This window comes from Telopea speciosissima, chromosome 8, assembly GCF_018873765.1.
Source record: "Telopea speciosissima isolate NSW1024214 ecotype Mountain lineage chromosome 8, Tspe_v1, whole genome shotgun sequence".
Taxonomy (NCBI): domain Eukaryota; kingdom Viridiplantae; phylum Streptophyta; class Magnoliopsida; order Proteales; family Proteaceae; genus Telopea; species Telopea speciosissima.
The window spans coordinates 13908144-13931264 of NC_057923.1; the positions used below are offsets into that span (position 1 = coordinate 13908144).

General features: G+C 37.9%; 2 protein-coding genes across 2 annotated transcripts; both read right to left on the minus strand.

Annotated features, from left to right (window-relative positions):
• Positions 1–1745: 1745 nt before the first annotated feature.
• Positions 1746–4494, minus strand: LOC122671921. The gene is made up of 3 exons (XM_043869409.1): positions 4268–4494; positions 4078–4221; positions 1746–3290 (listed from the first exon to the last, which is right to left on the minus strand). Exons 2-3 carry the CDS (start codon positions 4144–4146, stop codon positions 2193–2195), a joined length of 1167 nt encoding a protein of 388 aa, XP_043725344.1. The 5' UTR covers positions 4147–4221; positions 4268–4494; the 3' UTR covers positions 1746–2192.
• A 13332-nt stretch (positions 4495–17826) lies between these two features.
• LOC122672920 (pentatricopeptide repeat-containing protein At1g08070, chloroplastic-like) lies at positions 17827–20182 on the minus strand. The gene has a single exon (XM_043870425.1). It carries the CDS (start codon positions 20176–20178, stop codon positions 18076–18078), a length of 2103 nt encoding a protein of 700 aa, XP_043726360.1. The 5' UTR covers positions 20179–20182; the 3' UTR covers positions 17827–18075.
• Between the last annotated feature and the right edge of the window lie 2939 nt (positions 20183–23121).

A 23121-nucleotide genomic window follows, 5' to 3' on the forward strand; every position in this document is an offset into this window, starting at 1 on the left:
GATTGGATTGCCTGGATCGACCAATTCGGATCAAAATCAGCCGAAGCCCATCTGGAGCAGACGATTTTGTATTGCATTTCTAAGATTAGGGCAGAAACTAGTCAATCCGACCAATTCTTAACCGATTCTAATCGATCCAGATTAGAATCAGCCACTCTTTGAAACCCTACTAATAGATGCAAATGGTCTTGAGTCTTCAAACTCAACCAGCAATACATATGAACATAATAAGGATGATCCATCATCTACATATGTCAAATATGGTAGAACCCAAATCATCCACTTCAGATTCATTGCAACCACAAGTCTTAATCAAACACTTTGAGCCTATTAGAAGTATGGGAAAGGGATCGCTTCTACGCCAGAGTCCAGTTCTCCATCAATGAGGGTGTAAATAAAAAGAGTGTGTGTGTTAGGTCATAAGTGGGGATGTGGGAGAACGTATACAGGAATCTGCACACTGGTCTCTAAGGCTTCTTTTTCCCAAAAAGGTATGTAAAGAAGAGTTTAAGCGTAGTGGGATCCTCCAAGGCAAATAATTCAACCCAGTAAGAAGTTTCAGATTCTCTCTTTATTGCCCACCCCACTTCCCATGCGAAGCTCTAAGAGTGGAAAAGGTCGAACCCATGTGTACAACGGGAACCTATAAAGGTTGAAACCTATGGGGTTCTCTTAAAAAGGTTTTTTCATACTTTTCATCGAACAGGAAGAAGACACTAAAATATTTGCACAAGTTACTCCACTGAAGAACATGTCATTGATCCCCACAATGGCACCATAAGATATGGCAAATTCACATGCGTTGACGAAACCAACACACCTACACCCAGTGGAGCTTCCATTCTTCCTTTATCTAATATTTCTTCTTTGGTTTCTTCCTTTATCAAACATTAGTCACCACACAACTCCCAACCCCTTCTAACGATGGAAGGATAAAACTCAGTTCTGAGTTCTGAGTGAGTAGTATGAATTCACACAGGGACAGAGTACTACTCAATGGCTGGCTTTAGTCTAAATTTCTTATGTCCCTCTCAATGATGAAGTCATATACCAAAGGGATCTACAGAACCATTACAACTAAAGGTTACCTGTTACTACACTTCAAGCTATTTAATAAATAGAAGCCCTACAAGGTATAGACTGGATTTCAACAAACAAAGCCTGGACTCACATGCCAACTTCATACTCTGAAAAGATTCCTAGAAACTAAACTATCTAAACAACAGTTGCAATATCATGACTTCTGAATCAGAATTTTAGGCATGACAGCCTCAAAATAATTTTGAAGTCAGTTTTATATTTGTCACCCAAACCATACAGTCTACAGCACGACAGTAGCGAGGCAAATGGAATATATACCAATTGATAAACTGCAAATACATCACGGATAGAACAATTGAAATTGCTGGCAGGATAGACGTGAAGCAAAATTCATAGATCAAACACGAACCCTACAGAGTGTCGACAAACTATTCTAGTTTCTATCACAAATTTAAGCACCAGGTATCGGGTATTCCGTCAAGATGGAGGGAAACTGAATAAATAGAACACCAGCATTAAGACATTCAACTATGTTATTTTCATTATAGAGATTTCTTAGATTACTACTATCATAGAAATCTGCAAAAGCGAAACAATGTTCATAACCACCACAAAATCTTCTAGAATGGCACTAAAAAAGAATAAAATCAGCTTTACCATGAAGTAGAGAGTTCCAAATGCATCTGAGTGTACAAATCAACAAATTAAAACTAACAAAAGTTGAAGAATATAAGAATAGATTAGTCTCAAAGAAAAACAAAATTCCCATCATACAAAAGCTCGGGAAATGTCATCTGTTTTCATTTTGGGGAATCATGTCATAACACCACCAATGATTTGCAATCTATCCACAGCGGTTTAACTGTTCCCCACACAGCAAGCTTGTTTGGCAAAAAACATGACTTCCACATCGACCACATGGATGAAACCAAACACCAGGACAAAAAAGAAAGGGGAAATATACAATGTTTCACCCAGGATATCCCACTCATCCAATCCCCCCTACCTTCTCTCTAAAGAATGATGGATATATGGTATTTTGAATCTCAATACCACGACACAGTCATCAGTTTCCCCACAGAACCCTCCTGGGGTGTCAAAAGTGCCGCCCTTTAAAATTTACAATGTAGAACCTCAAACCTGTAAGAAACTTAGCCACTTTCTCTTTTGCAGTTGCCAGGCAAGAGAAATTTATATTTGTCAGCATTGTTCAAAAGATAAGCTGGGAGATGAACTGCTGAATGGGAAGATGGTATTGATCCCAACTTTCCAATGATCTCCTTGAAAGTGTACTCCTCAGGAAGCATGTCAAATAGATCAGCACCTTTGCAGATTACATCTTGAAGCCGTTCCGCATTCAAGTAATGAGAAAATCTCACTCGATCGACATGGCTGTAAGCTTTCATCTTAAATACGAATTCACTAATATGACGGAAGCAAAAGCTACAATGCCACCCAGCATCCGCCAGGAGATCATCGGTCTGACGATAATGTGCATACCTTGTCTTGCCTGTCTGATACCTGTGGACAGAAGCTCTCCAACTCTTGTCATCCAGGAAAAATTCGAACGAATACAGATAATTCTTCAGTTGAAGATGGAGGATAGGAGGGATTTCATCGCACCACCTCAAGAGATTAATCGTGTGGCTACTTGGTATCTCATCAACATCTGACATTATCAACAAGTCATCATCAGTTATACCAGCTATTCTGAGGAGCTGATCAAGTGCAACTCGCTGGTATGCCTCCTCAACAAATGGGTTCTCCCCTTTCTTAAATCTCCCTCCAATGGTCCCATAAGTTAGCCGAGGCTCAACAAATTTGAACTGATTTCGATGGCTTGCAAAAGCCAGAGGCTTTGGCAATCCAGTGAAGGTTGAATTCGATTCTAGCAGAACAAACTGCGTGATGTAAGGATACAGTTCATTCCATCGAACGCTAAGGATATCTAGCTCGTTGCTGAACAGCACCGCATCAAATACACGTCTGGGGGACTCACGGATTCCCCATCCATGAAGTTTGCAAAGGTTTTCCATTGAGACATTCTCGTGATAATAATGCGGGATATCATGGAAGGGTTTGGGTGGAGATTCCCATAATGGCCGTAGGAAATAGGAGATCTTCTGCCCGTGCAAATAGATTGTAAAAATGCATGTAGGAATCAAAATAAATAGAAGCATGAAGGTCTTCAAATCCAACCCTCGTAGAATACAGCGGAGTCTTGACAAGCTCAATGCAGCACGAGTTTCCTGCAATTTAAAATTCAAGGGTCATTAATTTTTTTCAGATACCCAAAATGAAATAAACAGACACTAAAACAAAAGAAAAGCAACCCATCTCCAAAATGACGATTGAACATCGATGAAAGCAGATAAAAGCCTAGAAAAGCATCTACGATCAAAGAGACCCCATAACCAATCAATCATGGAGGAATCAAAAACTTAAAAGGCCTGGAATAGGGTCAATTTCTCGCATGAATAAGCTATATGCAATTATGCACTCGGTAATGGAAATAAAAGAGAAACTTCCGGCCAATTTCCATTTTTCCGCAACAAAACAGGCAGAGTTTCGCATGCTCATACCCAAAATCCACAACTTTATGACTCAAATCCCCAAATCATAAATTTCAAAATCTCACTAATACACATTGTTTCCTTTCGAAGGGGTAAAATCTAAAAGGGGTCGAAAAGGGGGGGATTTTAAGGCCACAAAAATTCACAAATGCATTTGGAATTTTAAATAGATAACAAAACAACGGATAATTAAACCCTTGTGTGGACGGAGTTAGGGTTCATATTATGATGACGACGACCAGGAAAGTGTACACATCCAGGGACACAGATTGAATAAAAGAGGAAGTCGTTTTCCATTTGACTGTAAAACGAACCAAAAGCACAGAATAATTTTAAATGAATTACCAAAAATCGGTGGAGAAAAGGGAAGAGGAAAGAGGAAAGGAGAGTTCATCCTAAACGCAAAAAAAAAAAAAAAAAAAAAAAAAAAAAAACTTTTCTAGGAAAGGAGAGAGGAAAATACCTCGCCACAAACATCTTCACATATATCATCCGTCTTCTTAGAACTATAATAACCTCCTTCAGGCATCATGAACACCCAATTGAAGAGAAAACAAAAAGTTCTGTGAATCAATACACACTTAATCAAAGACCAATCTGCCTCTCTGCCTCTCTGTTCTCCTCTATCTGTCTCTCTCTCTCTCTCTCTCTCTCCTCTGCAAACTGAGAAGGTTGAAACCAGATCAAAGTTCAAATCTCGCAAAAAAGTCGAGAACCAACTTCAGAACCCAGACAGAGAGCGTAATAGAGCTCAACGATCTTGGGTTCCTCCTTGTTCTCGGTGATCGTCTTTTCGGCTTCTCCACCCGCTGCGGCAATTATAGCCGTTTGGTGGTTTCTCGTCTTAAAAACACAGATATTTCTTCTTCGCAAATACAAAACCGCTCCTCTCAAAAAATAAAAAAAAAATAAAAAATAAAATAAAATTTTGAGAGAGAATCGAAAAACCCTAAAAAAATCTTTAATTTTTTAAGTATAGAAATGGAGAAAAAAAGCCTGTGCCTCTCTGGAATGGATGGCAGTTGTAAACAATACAAGGAAAGCCGTTTTTCTTTTTTTCTTTTCTTTTCTTTACGCCTCCCCACTTGTTTTTCTTTTCTCCAACTCTCTCCCAATCCCAACTTTATATACTCTTTTGTACCACATTGCCTGCCTCCTGCCATTTTACTCATTTGACCATCTTACCCTTCTCATAATCTCATTACATTTTTGCATTACTAAGAGGTTCAAAACACAAGGGTATTTTAGGTATTTTGAAATCTATGTTGGGCCCACACGGCAATTGACCAGGTCGGTAGACCCAAATACATCCGTTATGTCTCTCTGAGTTGATATTTCTCTTCTTTATTTATTATTAATTTATTACAATTATTATTTGGATTCCTTAGAATAATACTCGAATAATGAGAGAAGGTGGTGAGACAGAGAAAGAGAGATCCGGTTTTAAAAGAATGGAATCAGGATCCGGATCGATACAGATCGGAATCGATATGGATCATTTAAAAATCGGTTAAAATGGGCCAAAATATAAACTACCCTAGAAAGCCAATACGGATCAATTTAGGAGTGTCAATCCATCGATTTGGTCTAGTTTTATTCGGGTTGAATCGGTAATTCTGTCTATTATTGGGCTAATCCAAAACCAAATCGTTAAGGAAGTTTCGGTTTGAATTGGTATCCATTTTACATATATATTTTTAGGAAATTAATGAAACAATCTGATTTTTTTATTTGCTTTCAATTTTTTTATCGGTTTATTATCGGTCTGGTCTCACTTTTTATCGGTTTGGTTTTTGATTTCATTCAATGCATTCAGTTGGTCCGGTTTGGTTTCGATTATATCTCTTTCACAAAATCTCAATATAAACCAAAACGATAAGGGTTCAGTTCAGTTCAATTCAATTCGTTCCAAACTGAAATGGTTGATTTCGATTGGTCCAACGGGTTTTGGATGAACTTTGACACCCCTAGTATCAATTGATCCCGATCAACCAGATTGAGATAAGCCTTGGCCATCTCAATCCGAATTGATAGATTTGATCTTGATTCTTAAAACTGAAATTGTCAACCATGGACTTCTTCTATCATATTTTTAGTTCACGATATGAATCGGGCATCAATCACCATCAAAATCAATACTATATCAATACAAATTGACATGGATCAACCTATATCGAACAAGTTCGCTCTTAATTTTTTTTCAAAAAATCAGGTTTTTAACTTTTTTATCTTTGGTTCATACTCCATACCGTTACATCTGTATTGTATCGACACAGTATAAAAAACGATGGTTAATAATATCAATACAAATCACCTGATACAGATAATCCGATACCGATACCTCAAACCATGTTTTGTATAGTAGAAGCAAATCTTAGTTTGTATTATTAAAAAAAAATAATAATAAAAGAAAAAATAAAAAAGGAACTTGAGAAATATGGACTTGGGTCGGACTTGGTCATAGCTTGGTAAACATGGAATGATTATAAGTCGGTTTTTTGGTTGGACTGATTAAATGAGTTAAAAACCTAACTAACGCGTTTCAACTTTACAACCTAACCTAAACATTGAAGCCAAAAAATATTGGACAAAGAGATTCAAAGTTTTAAAAGTCATGAAACTGAATTTTATAATGTTTGATGGTTCAACTGACCGGCTTGGGTTGGTTTGACCATAATCAGTCCAAATTTTTTTTTGTTCCTAAAAGAAGATTGAGTTGTTATGCCTATCCACAACTAGGTTCCTAATTAAACGTATACTACCATCTCTTCTCTTTGACAAGTTAATTGCTATCCTTTTTAGAATGAGTTAAATTTTGGAAACTTCAATCATTTGATGGAGAAATCAGGGATTCCAAATATGGAATCGGAATCCAGATTCGTCTTGGTCGATGATGCGGGTGAAAACAGTAGGGTGATGTTGGCTATCAGATAAATGGATCTACAACCAAGAGGATAAACATAAGAGGGAGACTGAAGATGACTCCAGTGGGATCCTCCAACGCCTAAATCAATTCTCAGAACTAACAGTCAATGTTGAGAGATTAGGGATAGATGAGAAAAAGAAAAGAAAAATTATATCAAATCAGGATGGATCGACCGTAGTCGAGTGGTGTCCAGATCCACTTGTGCTCAATTCTTTTACCTAAGGTCCTTACCTCATATTCATAGGCGAATCGAAGGATGTAGCTTGATCTAACATGATGGGATTGTCAATGACTTGTGATCTGAGAAGGATCAGTTTGAGTATGGAAACATTAAATGTCGTTGTATCGTAACATGACCCGGTTTGTGGAGACAGGACGTATCCAGGATGTGGACGATGCAAGTCTGTTCCCCATTTCCCAATGACGAATGATTGGCATCTCTCTTCCCTATTGATCGAGATCCTCTCCAACGCACTTGTGCGCCCAACACACATCGTGCGGCTGGGGGGCTTCAATCCACACCACCACATACATCCCCGTGCAATGGCTTGTGGATCGAGGCCTCCCCAGCCGGACGATGTAGGCCCATGCGCAGGAGAGGATCTCAATCCCTTCCCTACACCCATGTCCGCTGTAGGCTTTATGCTTTGCCAGCTAGTAGGTCACTAATTCATAGCTCCAGAGATTGCGGGCTGTGATTATTGTGAATTGCTTTGGATTTTGCCACGTGTCAGCCATTTATAAACCAGATTTTTAGTGGCATGTCAAGGGTTTTTTAGGACAAGGATCGAACGAGCCAAATCGACTTCGGTCGATTCCAAACTCAATTTTCGGTTCTTGAAATCATAGTGGAGAACTGGAGACAGTCTAGATAAACCAGATATCAAATTTTATTCATAATTTACCATGTATAATGCCATACTCTCCTATGTATGTCCATGTACGTTCTCCATGGTTCTTTATGTTAAATTTTTTTTATTTTTCAATAATCATGTTTCACCACATGGTCAATTCTATTTGAGCTGAAACTTGACGGTTTGGTTTTTTTTTTTTTTTTTTTTTTTTTAAACGTGTTAGTATAGGATATTAAGATCCACCTATTCACAAATTTTCCAACTCAAAATGCTTTACCATGTGGCAGAAGTAAGTACCCGACCATGACTTATTAGTCATATAGACCGCCGGACCAAAAAAACCTTTCCCATTAGATAAATATGTCCAACTTAGGACACATTAATTAGAATCCCCATTTAACATAAGGAAGAAAAATGCTAAATAGTTGTTTTTACCGATCTAGAATGTGAAATCGACCTAAAATGTATTCTGAGAATGCATATCAAACATGCCTTAGTCTTCCACCTATGATCTTAAATATTCGGATCCACTAATTATTTAACATATATTTGTCATTTCATTTTCTCAATCTCAACACTGCATGGGTCCGGGACAACCCACCCCCTGAAGATCTCAATTCTAAACCATAGTTAAAGAGAATGAACTATGTAACTCTACTTTGAAAGCATTTGGAATCTCATAGTGGACTTATTTAAAGGGTACGTTTCGTATAATTTCTTGGAAGGCATGCCAAACCCAAAATAAGGGTACTCTATTTTTGGAGAGTGAGAGGGGAAAGGGGTTTTACTAAAAAAAAAAAAAAAAGAGATGGGAAAGGGGTTAAAAGAGGGTGCTTAATTGCTTATGGTCTTGTGGCAATGACACTCATCAAATTTCTTATATTCATGCAGACATGGAGATGCTATGCATGTAACATGCCACATATAGAAATATAAGAAAATTGTTGGGTTTTTACATGAAAAAGGTTTAAATCTTTTGAATAGTTTAACATGAAAATGTTTACAAAATTGTTTTTAATTTTAAAAAGAGAAATAACTTATAACAATATGAATAGTTTAACTTAATCAGTGTTTGCCTTTAATAAATAGCCAAAGTTTTACTTTAATGTACAAAAATATGCTCAAGCATAATTTTGGTTAATTACTAATGAGAACCAATGTCTACTGAAGTGTACAATAATTATGTTTGGGAGACTACTATTAGAAAGAGAAAAAAAAAGGATTATTCAGATATTTTTGTCTACCTCAAATGCATTTTGCATAATGATAGTAACACTTGTTAGAATGCTCATGTCATGCCACATGCAACTGTTAGTCTTTTTATGCATGTCACATGCCAAATATAGGAAAATTGGAAAATCAGATAAATAGAAATAAAAATTAAATAAGTCAAATCTTTTTTGTTTGTTTTTTTAATAAAAGACATAAATTGTTTACGACAAAGATTTCATGCACGGTCGTGTACCCCTCTCACATTATGTGAAAAGAACATTATCCCCCTCATTTATGCCTTGAAGTTCCTGTTCTCTTACATGTTCGGCTTGTACAATCGTACATGAAAACTGTCCACAATTATTTATGTGAATAATATTATATTATTTGTATTGTGTTTATCTCTTTGTAATCCAAATAATTTACAATTATTTATTCAACTAGCGTGCTAAATATACTTATCAATGAAGTTTGAACCACATCAAATTCAGAGTTTGGGAATGATTTGGATGTGAAAATATGAGTATATTGATAAATAAATAAAAAAGGAGGGAGGACCAAAATTGGTCAGAAAATGAAATATGGAAAAATATAAAAAGGATTACTCCAAGCATTGACAATTAATTATACAAAATTCAAAAAAAAAAAAAAAAATCATTTTTCAAATGTTTTCAAGAGGAATTTTTTGTTTCTTAAATCATTTAACGAATCTTAAGAGATCATGATTTTTTATTTTAAATTTTCACCCATTCTGATTCAATGGATTGTGTCTTGCTGAACTATCTATAAATTTGCTAACATGGTTAGAAACTTAGGATTGACACACTTAAAGGTCTAATGACGGTTCCTTCCAACACTGGAGAATTAAAATTATCAATCACCAAATTATTAAATGCAAATGAGAACGCTACTTGGTCTATTGATCTCTACCCCCAACAATGTTCTAATGACGGTTCCTTCCAACTATGAGAATTAAAATTATTAAATGCGAATGAGAACGCTACTTGGTCCATTGATCTCTACACCAACAACGTATAGGCCAATGGGGGAGCTTCTAATAATTCTAATGTTTTCAGGACGAATTTTTTGTTTCTTAAGTTATTTAACAAATCTTAAGAGATAATGATTTTTTTTATTTTAAATGTTCACCCATTCAGGTTCAATGAAACTTTTTGCTGAACTATCTTTAAATTTGCTAACATGGTTAGGAACTTAGAATTGGCATACTTAATGTTCTAATGACGGTTCCTTCCACCATTGAGAATTAAAATTATTCACCAAATTAATAAATGAGAACGAGAACGCTACTTGGTCCATTGATCTCTACACCAGCGTATAGGCCAATGGGGGAGTTTCTAATAATTCTAATGTTTCCAAGAGGAATTATTTGTTTAGATTATTTAATGTATCTTAAGTGACCGTGATTTTTTATTTAAAAATTTTCATCCATTCAAATTCAATGGATTTTTTTGCTAAACTATCTGTAAATTTGCTAACATGGTTAAAAATTTAGGATTGGCATACTCGATGTTCTAATGATGGTTCCTTTCGACACTGAGAATTAAAATTATTCACCAAATTAATAAATGGGAATGAGATCGCTATTTGGTCGCATGATCTCTACACCAGCGTATAGGCCAATGGGGGGAATGCCCCTAGGGAGCCCTAGAGGCTAGAGGGCATGAGCATCGTTTTATGATACCATGTGAGAGGGCATAGGGGGCACCACAAAGCAGAGATCTTTTTTCCTTAAAAAACTTACAAGACACTGCCTCATTAAAAGTGAAATGAAGTCAAGTAAAATTAAAACAAGAACAAAATGAAAAGTTTTATGATCATCACCTATAATAATTGAGGGTAATAGATCGATGTCTGGTCGTGTGGTTCCTTCACCAGCGCGGGGCGAATGAGAGCGCGTACAACATGGATGGGATTTTTTATTTTAGGGGGGCGGAGCAGTAATTTCACGGGCTCCTGTGTCTAGGCCGAGGATCGACATGACCATGCAACGTTTTGCTTTTTTTCTTATAATTGAATAACTATAAAAAATAAAAAATAAAAAACCAAATATGGTGTGCTATTTTATTTTATTTTATAGCTAAAATATCACTGAAAATGTTTTTACCCACCTCCTCTATTTTGTGGGCCAAAATGTAATCATATCATTGTATATCAACTCCAACCCAATCAAACACACCAATTGAAAGCTTCCTCTATATCTTCTTATTTCGTTTTACTTTACCTTATAGCTGAAATTTCTGTTTTGCATTTTTTCTTTTTCTTTTTCATTTTTGCTAAGAAAAAGAAGATTCATCAAACTATGAGGAACAAAAAACAGCAATATCGTTTGATACATCACCATGAACATGATTATGGCTAGCTAGAAGAGCAAATTTATGGGCAATGTAAATACTAGATCGGACCAGGATCCTCTATAGTACCAGCGGGGTGGCACACATGACACACATTGGATATCTAGAAGCAGTTAAAAGAGTTTCCATTGCCATGGGTATGACCTCCTCTATTCTGGTGATGTGGAAGCCAATAAACCATCTCCATCAAGTCTGCCTAAAACTCTACTCTTTGTCTTGTTGGGGTTGGAAGACACCACCTTGCTTAATGTCTTCAATCACCAATCATTTTCATTTCTTTGGAAGATCAAATTTATTGAAGACTCCACTCTTTTATTTACGTACAAAACTCCATCTTCTTGAAGAATTTACTTCCATGAAGACTCCACCTCCTTGAAAAACTCCATTTTGAATGGTTCCACCTCCTAATCAGATGGACAAACAAAACTAGAAAATTGAACCTATCCATTAACTGGTCTAGATAAAAGCCACCAAACCCAACGTGTCTTCCCATTGATAATGCAATATCGATTCCTTCCTGGATTCCTTGAGCTTCGACTTCTTGTGGTGAACCTGTATGACCATAATTTCTGTTTTGCTTTACCTCTAACCAAACATTACTAAAACAATGTGGGAATTGTTTAACTTTCGTGAGTGTCTATCCTCCAGGCTATGGTCTAATTTAACAAATTTGACTAAGTAACCTAAAATTTCAAAAGACCTGAGTTTCCCTTCAACCATAGTGAATCCATTGGGCTTTAGATTTGAGTGGAAAAATACCAAAAGGTTTTTTAGGTAACATACTAAAACCCTATAGAGGTTTGTGAATCCTAGGATAGTATCGTGAACCTTCACCATATGGTAAATCAATTTGAATCTTCTACTGCCGGGATCTGGATCCATGGTAAACTCCAATTTAAGAGAGAGAGCATTACAGTTTCTGATAGAGGTTCAGCTTTTAGAAGCCACATCAAATTCCTCACATGTTACTTATGGAGAACAACTTAAGGGATAATTGTAAGGACTTTAGCCATTTCTCTTCCATAGATATGATTGCATCCTCTATTTTAGAATTTTTGTTATAAAGTTTTGACTGTAAAGCTTTTATACAAGTCAATGATACCTTCCTTGCTCAAATTGGTGACTTCCAAGGGAAATTTATATGGTCAAGTCACGGAATATAAGCACCTGAAGCACATTTATTTTACCATTTGAAGCTAATCCGTGATTAATTAAGCAATGTGGGTATATAAATTACAGGTACCAAGTCTTAAAAGGAACTAAACGAACTAGTCTTATGGTTGTCCAAAAGTATGATACAACTTTTTCCAGCCATTGGCAATTGGTGAAGCTAACAAAGAAGAAACTCTTCTACTTCAATATGAGATACATGGATTAAGGTATGATCGATATTGGCCGAGATCTATCCATATCAATATCGGCCATGATCAATGATGATACGATATTGATACTTTTTTTTTTTTTTTTTTGGCTAAAGAGGGTGTGTGGACCTTCAGCCTGACTATTCCTCTGGCACACAAACACCCCTACACACTCGCACCGGGTCAGTATTAGATCCTATGAAAACCATAGAAGTCATGGGATTGGCCCCAAGCAAATAAGAGGAATCGAATTCAAGATGCATGTCGATTTAGGCACGCTCCCTTGCCAACTGAGGTACACCCTTGGGATTATAAGATATTGATACTTATCATTGGCATTAGCCAAAAAGGTTACTTTAGGCCAATTCGACCTGATATGGTCTGATACTTATCGTTCTCGGTTCGATACCATGACTTAAAACCCTAGTGAGATAAGAGTTTACCTTTCTTCTTTTCTTTAAAAACCAAAAAATAAAAAATAATAAAAAAATGGGGTGCCCCTATTTTAAAATCCATTCTTTTTTGCTTTTTAAAGCAGGACAGGGGATCTTAATGGTGTTATATATCTGATCCTAATGATGTCATTTGCCAAGGGTTTATGACTAATTAAAATTATTTTTATAATCTATTTCTTTAGAACTTTTACCCAGAAAAATCTATTTCTTAAGGCTCTCTTTGGCATAGTTTATATTTATATGAATGACTTATTTATGAATAATCAATTATGATAATAGGTTATGGGCTATAAACAATAATCATTTGGTTGCTATTAGAAATAATAGATTATATAATGAGAAATAGGTTTGGTGGGGGCCAGGTGGGGTTGGAAAGAGAGAGAGGGGGACAAAAGAGAGACTTTGATCTAATTTTTGTTAAATTTACCAATTTACCCTCACTTAAATAGCAATTCCGCACATGTTCATTAATGGTACACACATAAACAAACATTAACAGTTTATAGTGATAAATTATAAACAACTCTCGAGCTGTTTATGAATTTATGCTTATATTGATTTATTGTAATGAGAAATTAAGATCATAAATCATACCAAACACATCTATTTATGTTTATGTGTCAGATAAACATAAATTTAAATTATACCAAAGAGAGCCTAGAGTATGGTGAAAGATAAAGCAATCAAGTCTTCGAACGTGGTTGGGCCTACATGTGTGTGTTGATCGGATTTGGCTCCTGTCCTGCAGTGGCGGGAGTTGGAGCGTCCAGCATCCCCCTGAGATCGCTCCACCTGGCATTCAACAAATCCAACGGTAAATATTTTAATCTCATTTGGCTCTTTCACCCGACCCGATGCACTCAAATTTTGAAACCAAATCCGAAAACCCTCGTTCCTCTTTGTTGAACGGCGACGACGAACGGCGTATATAGAGCCATGGGTTAAACATTCGCATTGCCTTCAATTAAAATTTCAGGATGATTCGAGAAAGAAGATAATGGGAAAGTTTGCAAACTGTTCTTGCATGTCTATTCTTGAAATCTAGAGAGAAATATTCAACGTTTAGGTCACCTTCGATTACAACGAAATTCCTTGGATTCTCAAGGGGAACGGGTGATTCTGAAGCTACTTCATTGCCGTCGTCCTGAACAACAGAGATCACGATGATTCTTATTTTTTCTTTTTTATATTTAACACTTTCTCTCACTTCACTCCCTAATCTGAATCCGATTACAGCAGTTCTATCAGCCATCAATCGAATTACTATTGCCACAGTTCACATCACTCTTAAAACCGCAATTGAAGTAGAACAAAGCTACATCATTGCTGCTGCAACTTGAGCGCCATCATTGTTGTTGCAAACTGGACAACATCACCACATCGCTGCAATTTCAGTCGCTCAAATATCCGTTCAACGCTTGGGTGTCTAGGCAGAGGATTTGCAAGACGAGACAATGAGGAAGGAGGTATGACTGTTGCACGAAGATTTCCCAGTGAACAATACCAAATCCCATTCATTTCATGGGATATTTGAGCAAGGGGTGGATGAAACAAATACCCGACAGGAAATTCTGACACGACGACAAATCCAACTTTCCCACCCCGGTGCCCTAAACACACCTGGAATTTACGCCGTTCGTCGTTGTTCGTCGCTGTTCGCCGTTCAAAATGGCAAGATGGAGCTGATATCCCTAGAGCCAAATCCGTTCAAGAACAGAAAATGATGAAAGCCACAAGAGGGGGGAGATGACAGAGGAACGAGGGTTTTCAGATTTGATTTCAAAATTTGAATGCATCGGATCAGGTTTACTCAATCTGGTCGGGTGAGAGAGCCAAATGGGAGTAATTGAAACATTTGCCGTTAGATTCCTTGAATGCCAGGTGGAGCAATCTCACAAGGTGCTGGATGCTCCAACTCCCGCCATTGCAAGACAGGAGCCAAATCCATGTTGACCTACGAATGTACCATTGATAAATAGGAGAGTTTTTTTTTTTTTTTTTTTTTTTTTTTTTGAAGAGTTAAAGATGTTAAAGGTTGGTGAAAGGGGACATGACCATTGATACCACAAACGACCTCCACCGACCTAACACCAAACCCGAAAAAACAGTATAGGTGAGACATGAACTTACTGCAAATAAATACTTCATATCTTAGGAATAGGTGTACAACCGCTCTATTTCGATTAGATTTAATTGGTCACCACTCTCCACCAATTTAAGGCTCTGTACTATTTCCGTTCAGGTTTTGGTATAGGTCGGGCGATCGTCATGCCATTATCTTGCATTGGAAACGCTTAATTATTAATTGATCAATGCTTAAGCTTGACACATTTAGGACCGGTCTAGGATTTCCATCGCTCGAGACCAACTTTTGAGACCCCTATTTAAAATTATATTTGGTGTAACAAAACATGGGTACACAGAGCTGTCATCGACAAATCAGCATGACACTTTGCCTTTTCAGTTGGATCTCTGTAAAATAAGAGGCACGTATCTTGGGTAATCAAGACGTTAGGCTTACGGTAGCTTCATGTTTACATTCTAATGATATTTTTTAATTTTATGATATATATTTTTTGGGAGAATGTTTTCTGTGCTGCCGTGCAGGCTGCGTCCAGGCACATAGGCAGCCTGTGTAGGAGGGTAGGGGGTCATTGCGCCCACCTATATGTGCCTAGGTGCAGCCTACGCTGCGGCACAGAGAACAACACCCCATATTTTTTTTAATCACGATTATGACAACTCCTTATAATCAAACTTGATCACACCAAGATATACTTCATTTATAATAAAATAGCCTCCCAAGACTACCTGGGAAGTTAAAGAGATCAGATATATATAGTAAGGTCGAGTGTTTGGTCAAAGTAAAAGTTGGAAAGTCGAATAGAATTGGATTGGATTGGATTGAATTGAATTGAATATATATTATTAGTTATACTACATAGAAAGGAAGTGGGAAAATTCCAATGATTAAATAGGAAAGAAAAAAGATAAAGGGTGGAATTGAAACATAAGACTTTTGACTCACTTGACTCATTATGATTGAGAGGAGGCTCGATCAAGGCTGAGGGTGATATGTTGACCCATTTGTCCAAATGATCTATCCACACTCCACAGACAGGCCTTCCCTGAAACTTCTCAAAGTCGTGTTTGGTTTTTCTAAATTAATTAACAAAAAGGATTGGTCCTATATCGAACCAGCTCATCATCTTGAGGTTACTGCTAGGGGAAGTAAAGAAAGATGGACATAGACGACATTGTATCTTCTTTTCTATTTTTCTAATTCATGTTTATTTTCTTATCCCTCAAAAAATGAAATCTGAACACCGCCGTTGTGAGGACCCTTTATTATTATTGTAAGTAATTTTATTTTTATTATTAGAAAAAGGTTCTCTGAGCCGCTAGAACAGGGTACGTTAGCACATTTTGTATATGTATATGTATGTCTATCTCTCTCTTTGCCATATGAAATGACCTCATTGCCCTCTTAACTAGGCAAGACATATACACACACGTGTGTGTGTGTGTGTGAGAGAGAGAGATTAATAACTCTACACTGGCAATTATCACAGAGACATATCACTCTCAGTGATATTTCTTAGCTAAAAATACAAGCAAGATTATGGCGTTAGATATTTATTTGTTTATATTTATCCATTTAAGATTTCCAAGCAGGATTCAACCCTTCACCACATCTCCACCTCCCCAGACCCTTTTCAGTAGTAAAGAAAGTTGAAACACTTCAAAAAGCATGACGTTTTGAGTCCTGAAAGCAGACACCACAGTCGGCAAATATCATGAAGAAACAACAGCACCAATGAAAGGACATGTTACATGTATAATATTTAAAATTTGCGAGAATCTCTACCATTTCGAAAGGTTAGAATCACAAGGAGGTTTAGCATGTTGGCAAAGAAATCTAGCAACTAATTTGATAGAGAAGTGATCGTCGTGTGAAAGGGTGCATCTCCAAAGATCTTGATTTTCTAGTAACTGAATAGAAGAAATTACATCAACAAAACAAGTAGGAACTACAGAGAGAAGTAAGTCACGATTCCAACAATTGTCAATAATATATCAGCCTGGCCACTCGAAGAGAAGAGTTAATGGAAGAGAGAGAATGACATAAGGATGATCCAGGAATAGATGGGATCCAAGGATCATCCCAAAAAAAAAATAGATGAATTATTACTAACTGGAGCAAAAATGAAAAATTTAAGAGTGGGAATGATGTTAGCAATACTGTTCCAAGTCCATGATCCTCTCTTCTTAAGGACTTTGGGATTAAAAAGGGAAGAATTATGGAAATATCTAGCTTTCAAGACCCTGACCCAGACCCCAAGGGAGTTATGATTTTCACTTATAAGTCTCCATCCAAATTTCAACAAAAGGGCTTTATTATGGGTGGCAGCCTTTAGCAGGCCCAAACCCCCAAGCAAGGTGGAGGCAGATTTGTCCCAGCTCATAAGATGGGCTTTCTTGGAATTCGCATAAGTACCTATCCAGAAATCAGAACAAATAGAATCGAGGTTTTTGCACACCTTGCTAGGTAGTGGTGTAAGTTTGGTTCTATCAGCCCGAGCCTGCCCTGAGCCGAGCCCGAACAGGGCCTGAACTAGATTTTTCAACTTTGAGGGTGGGTTAGGGTTGAAATTTTCAGGCCCAGAGAAAAGTTGTCAATTGAGTATGAAACAAATCAATACCTAATCACATGTGTCTCATTTTTTTAATGCGTAGGATGACGTAAATGGCAAATTCTAAGTCTTTGGATGTGGATTTGGATTTGGAAGGGAAAAGCTTGGAACCAAGGTATGTGGACTTAACAGACAATTCTTCAATTCCAATGAGGGCACTAAATCTTCTTCTATCGGATTGAGGGACATTCTGTAGAGCCACTGAGAGTGACATTCTTACTACCAAATGTATCTTGGATCTGTTCTCCGCCTTGTCTGGTCAAGATATCAATTTTGAAAAAAAAGTGACATTTACTAATACAATATCCCAATAGTTTTGGATAATACAGGAATCATCTAAAAGAAATTAAATCATACTAAATGTCCAACTACAGTCTTTTCACTACCATACTAGCATGCCTCAATGGGACTCATAACTCATCAAATGGTGGTGGGTCATCCTAAGATCAAAGATATGTTCATGAAATATTAGGCTCCGAGCATGCTTGAACTTTACAAATGCGTCAAGCTTCTTTGGCATATGGTAAAACACAGCATTCCTCGATGATTCTACAAAACATCTTATTAGGCAAAGCCATAGAAACAGCTTACCAGTAGTCGTTGCAAGAACACAACCCTTCTTTGAAATGGTGGAAACGATTACGATCTCTGACAACAATTTCTCTATTATATACTCTTGATATCATCTTCGTTGCGGTGTGGCAGTCAGTACAGACTCTGAGGTTCTTAGATATTCTAATTGTGGTTCGAGGTGAAGTTTTAATAAGACCAAAGGCAATAGCCAACTTCTCACTATGGTGGGACACTGATGCTTCTTTTCCATGTTCCTCTGCATCTAATCTTGCCTCTGCTGTATTTGGCACATAACCAGCAGACTTAATTCGCTTAATAATGTCCTCAACTGCACCATAAATCTCCTTTGATTGTGGATGGGAACTATCTTCTGCAAAAAATTCATGAATCACCCCATCCAACTCAATTGAGCTACACCCTGGAGTCTTCTTGATTCCCTTCTCTTTCATCAGACTTCTTACTTTTAATGCATCCTCCCACCAGCCCACTGATGCATAAATATTAGATAAGAGAATATAATCTCCACTATGAGTGGGATCCAGTCTAGAGAGTTGTTTCAGAGATTCTTCCCCAATTTCAACATTTTTATGAACCTTACATGAAGCCAAGAGTGTTCTCCAGACAACGGAATTAGGTTCAATTGGCATGTTTTTTATAAATTGATATGCCTCTTCAATAAGACCCGCTCGACTGAGAATATCAACCATACAACCATAGTGCTCAATCCTTGGTTCGATGCCAAAGTCTCTGTTCATACTAACAAAAAATCCTCGACCCTCATCGACGAGGCCAGCATGACTACAGGCAGAGAGGACACCTATAAAAGTCACGTCATTTGGTTCAATATTATTCTTCTGCATCAAAGAGAAGAACTCTAGGGCCTTTCTTCCCTGACCATTGCTAGCAAGACCTTGGATTAGCACTGTCCAGGATAAGACATTCTTTGAAGGCATCTTCTCAAACACTTCAAGTGAATTATCTATAGACCCACATTTTGCATAGAAGTCCATTAGTGCGGTCCCAAGTGTAACGGTGAGCTGCAATCTCTTCTTCTTTATAAAGGAATGGACCCATTTTCCCGTTTCAAAAGCTCCCATGACAGCACAAGAAGAAAGAACACTGACCAAAGTAATCTCGTTAGGATCCACCTTTGCCTTTTGCATCTGGTGGAATAGAGTGAGCGCCTCCCTACATCGGTTTGATTGACTGTAACCAGAGATCATGGCACTCCAGGCAACAACATCTCGTCGTGGCATCTCATCAAACAACCTCCGTGCGGTATCTACTTGACCACATTTTGCATACATATCAACAAGAGAAGTGATCAAATTGAGATTCCCCTTCAAGCCCTTCGTCTCTATAGAATCATTTATCAGTTCCCCCAATTTCAAGTCACCCAACCTTCCGCTGGCCATCAGGACGCTAATCATAGTAACATCATCAAACGCAACATCATACTGTAACATTTCATGAAACAATTTCACCACTTCCTCCCAGCACCCACTCTTAGTGTAACCCGCAAACATAGAATTCCAAGTAATGACACCTTTCACAAGCATTCCATCGAACACCCGGCGAGCAACTTGGACTCTGCCGCAGTTTGCATATAGGTGGATCAAAGTATTCTGAACAAACTCATGAGACCCAAAACCAAATTTGAATAACTGGCCGTGGATTTGCTCACCCTCTTTCAATGCTTTTAATTTGGAACAAGCTTTCAAGACACAGGGGAAAGTGTACGTATTGGGGTCCACTGAGCTTTCAAGCATTTGCTTGAAGATCATAATGGCATTCTCAGGGCATGATTTCAAGGTGAACCCTCTAATCAAGATGTTGTAAGCTGCGGGGTTGGGATCATCGATCGCACGGAAAATGGAAAGGGCGTAATCCATGCTTCCAGGGATAAGGATAGAGGAAGACTCGAGGAGGTGTTCGGCGAGAATGGGGTTGAGAAAGTGGCCAGTTTTGATGACATGGGCGTGGATTTGTTTGGCGTCTCTGAAGGTTTTGCATTGTTCTAATATCAAGGTTTTAGGGTTATCTGGAAATTGGGAGACGACGGTTGCTGTTGTGGTTGTAGGGGTGAAGGCCTTGCACGACGATAGACTGAAGGCCATACCAGTTCATTGAATGTTCTTAGTTTCAGATAGCGGATCCTAGGCCGTTGGGGGGGGGGGGGGGGGTCAATCCGTCGGTGCGGTCCGGTTTTGGGCCGATTTTTTGGTTTCACGTGGCTTTTAGAGAAACTGAAAGGTTTCGATGCTGTTTTCGACTTGGTTTCGATTTATGATAACGGGTTGATAGCGGTTTGGATTCGATTTGGAACTTATTTTTTTAAACAAATTGGGTTCAATTTATGCCTACTTTCTTTTCTTTTTCTTTTCAACTACATAAAATATTTCATTAGCTCCACACTTAAAGGGAGATCAATGGAAGAAGCATTGTTACAAATCAATTTCCCTATTTTCATAACCTCATACTCATTGATTTGTAACAATTCCCCTTACAATCATAAATTTGCTCATTAATATAGAAATCAATTCACTTACTCATAACCTTATACTCATTGATTTTTTTTATCGGTTTCATTCGGTTTGTTATCGGTTGGTCTGGTGCGGTTTGATTTCTAGTAGGTCCCATCATACCCCAGTCCTAAACCAATCCAATAAGGATCGGTTTGGTTCGGTCTGGGTTTTTTTGATCGGTTTTGGTCGGTCTTAACGATTCTGGCTAGGTTTTGACACCCTTAGCTTAAGCAGGGTTTTAAAACCAGGAATCGGTCCTTAACGATTCCTGATTCAGACCGGATTGTAATTGCCTAGAATCGGTCCAAATACCTATAATGGGTCTGAAATTACAGAAATCAGGGGAATTTTTGCATGAATATTCTGATTCAGAACACCAAAAAACATAAGTGATCCCAACCGATTCTGATACGATTCGACTAATCCCGATTTGATTCACCATCTAACAGCAGACCAGTTACTAAACAGAGGGGGAGGGGGGGTTAAGGGCAGGGGTGTCAATCCGTCGGTGCGGTCCGGTTTTGGGCCGATTTTTTGGTTTCACGTGGCTTTTAGAGAAACTGAAACCGAACCAATAAGGAATTTGCGGTTTCGATGCTGTTTTCGACTTGGTTTCGGTTTATGATAACGGGTTGATAGCGGTTTGGATTCGATTTGGTACTTATGTTTTTTAAACAAATTGGGTTCGATTTATGTCTACTTTCTTTTCTTTCTCTTTTCAACTACATAAAATATTTCATTAGCTCCACACTTAAAGGGAGATCAATGGAAGAAGCATTATTACAAATCAATTTCCCTATTTTCATAACCTCATACTCATTGATTTGTAACAATTCCCCTTACAATCATAAATTTGCTCATTAATATAGAAATCAATTCACTTACTCATAACCTTATACTCATTGATTTTTTTTATCGGTTTCATTCGGTTTGTTATCGGTTGGTCTGGTGCGGTTTGATTTCCAGTAGGTCCCATCATACCCCAGTCCTAAACCAATCCAATAAGGATCGGTTCGGTTCGGTCTGGGTTTTTTTGATCGGTTTTGGTCGGTCTTAACGATTCTGGCTAGGTTTTGACACCCTTAGCTTAAGCAGGGTTTTAAAACCAGGAATCGGTCCTTAACGATTCCTGATTCAGACCGGATTGTAATTGCCTAGAATCGGTCCAAATACCTATAATGGGTCTGAAATTACAGAAATCAGGGGAATTTTCGCATGAATATTCTGATTCAGAACACCAAAAATCATAAGTGATCCCAACCGATTCTGATACGATTCAACTAATCCCGATTGATTCACCATCTAACAGCAGACCAGTTACTAAACAGAGCATACCGGCCTAGTTTCCAAAATAGGAACCCAATGCGTATGGGCCTTAGGGTGTCAATGTTGGTTTGGTCTGATTGCATTCGGGTCGAATTGAAGCTGGTCCGATAAGAAAAGATCGGTTTGGTCTGATTCATTTGGATTTGTATTGGTTGGGTTAATGAACTATTTTAAGTTTGTTATAAGGTTGGTTTGGTTCATTTTGATTTTCATTTATGTAAAAAGAAACTAATAATAAAACCCTTTTTATGATTTCTTTTTGGCAGAAGTTTTGATACACGGCCTGTATGAAGTACCGCCAGATGGGCATAAATGCCCATCCAAAATGACAATAAAACCCCCCACCCCCTATTGAATGCATTGATGCACGGAATCTACTGTGTACTAATATCTTCCCCCTTTTTTTTTTCTCGGTTTGATTCAATTCTCTATCATTTCGATCTGCTCGGTCAGTTTTGTGTTTTGTAAAAGCCCAGACCAATAAGAGTTCTGTTCAGTCCGGGCTGAACCGGTCTGTTTTGATCGGTCTTTTTGGGGGGGGGGGGGGGTGAGGGGTGTTTTGGGTGAAAGCCTGAGAGGAATCTCCTTTGACATGTTAGGAATAAACATAGGGTCTATTTATCCATCAAACTTGGGCTTTAAGCGACATGTCAATGGCAAGTTTTTGGGCCAATCAAATAAGCCCAGTCAGGAACTCAGGCCACCAAGATTTATTTGAACTATATATTAAAGCCCAGTCCATCTAAATCCTGTCTAATTCATTCATGGCCCATTTCAAAGATGGTTACTTCATTTACAATACCTTCCAATTACTCCTTAGCTTGTGAGATTTTCTTCACTCTATTTTTTTGTGTGTAAAATCCACATTTAAGGGTATTTTTTAAATAGTTAAAACCTATTATTGTGCGAATTTACCTAACAAAAAGGGAGAATGTTCTATGCCGCAGTGCAGGCTGCACCCAGGCAGATGGGCCTGCCACTCAGGGGGGCAGGGTGATCATTGCGCCCACCCCCATGTGCCTGGACGCAGCCTGTTCTGCGGCACAGAGAACAGCGCCCCTAATTAAAACCACATTGAAGGGTAATTTTACTTGAGCCATTTATGTGGTTTTTATTTGAAAACAAACACAACCCTTCACATTTCAAGATATTTATTGGTGGAAGTTATTATGCACGGTCGTGCAAGTGGACAATTGGCTTCATGGGCAA

What these genes read in the sequence shown, in the direction of transcription:
- LOC122671921 (XM_043869409.1), bottom strand. Translation starts at nt 4,146, where the DNA reads ATGATGCCTGAAGGAGGTTATTATAGTTCTAAGAAGACGGATGATATA. An exon ending in GTGAAGATGTTTGTGGCGAG is followed by an intron (nt 3,291 to 4,077) that starts GTATTTTCCTCT and finishes TTTAAATTGCAG; the next exon opens with GAAACTCGTGCTGCATTGAG.
- LOC122672920 (XM_043870425.1), bottom strand. Translation starts at nt 20,178, where the DNA reads ATGGCCTTCAGTCTATCGTCGTGCAAGGCCTTCACCCCTACAACCACA.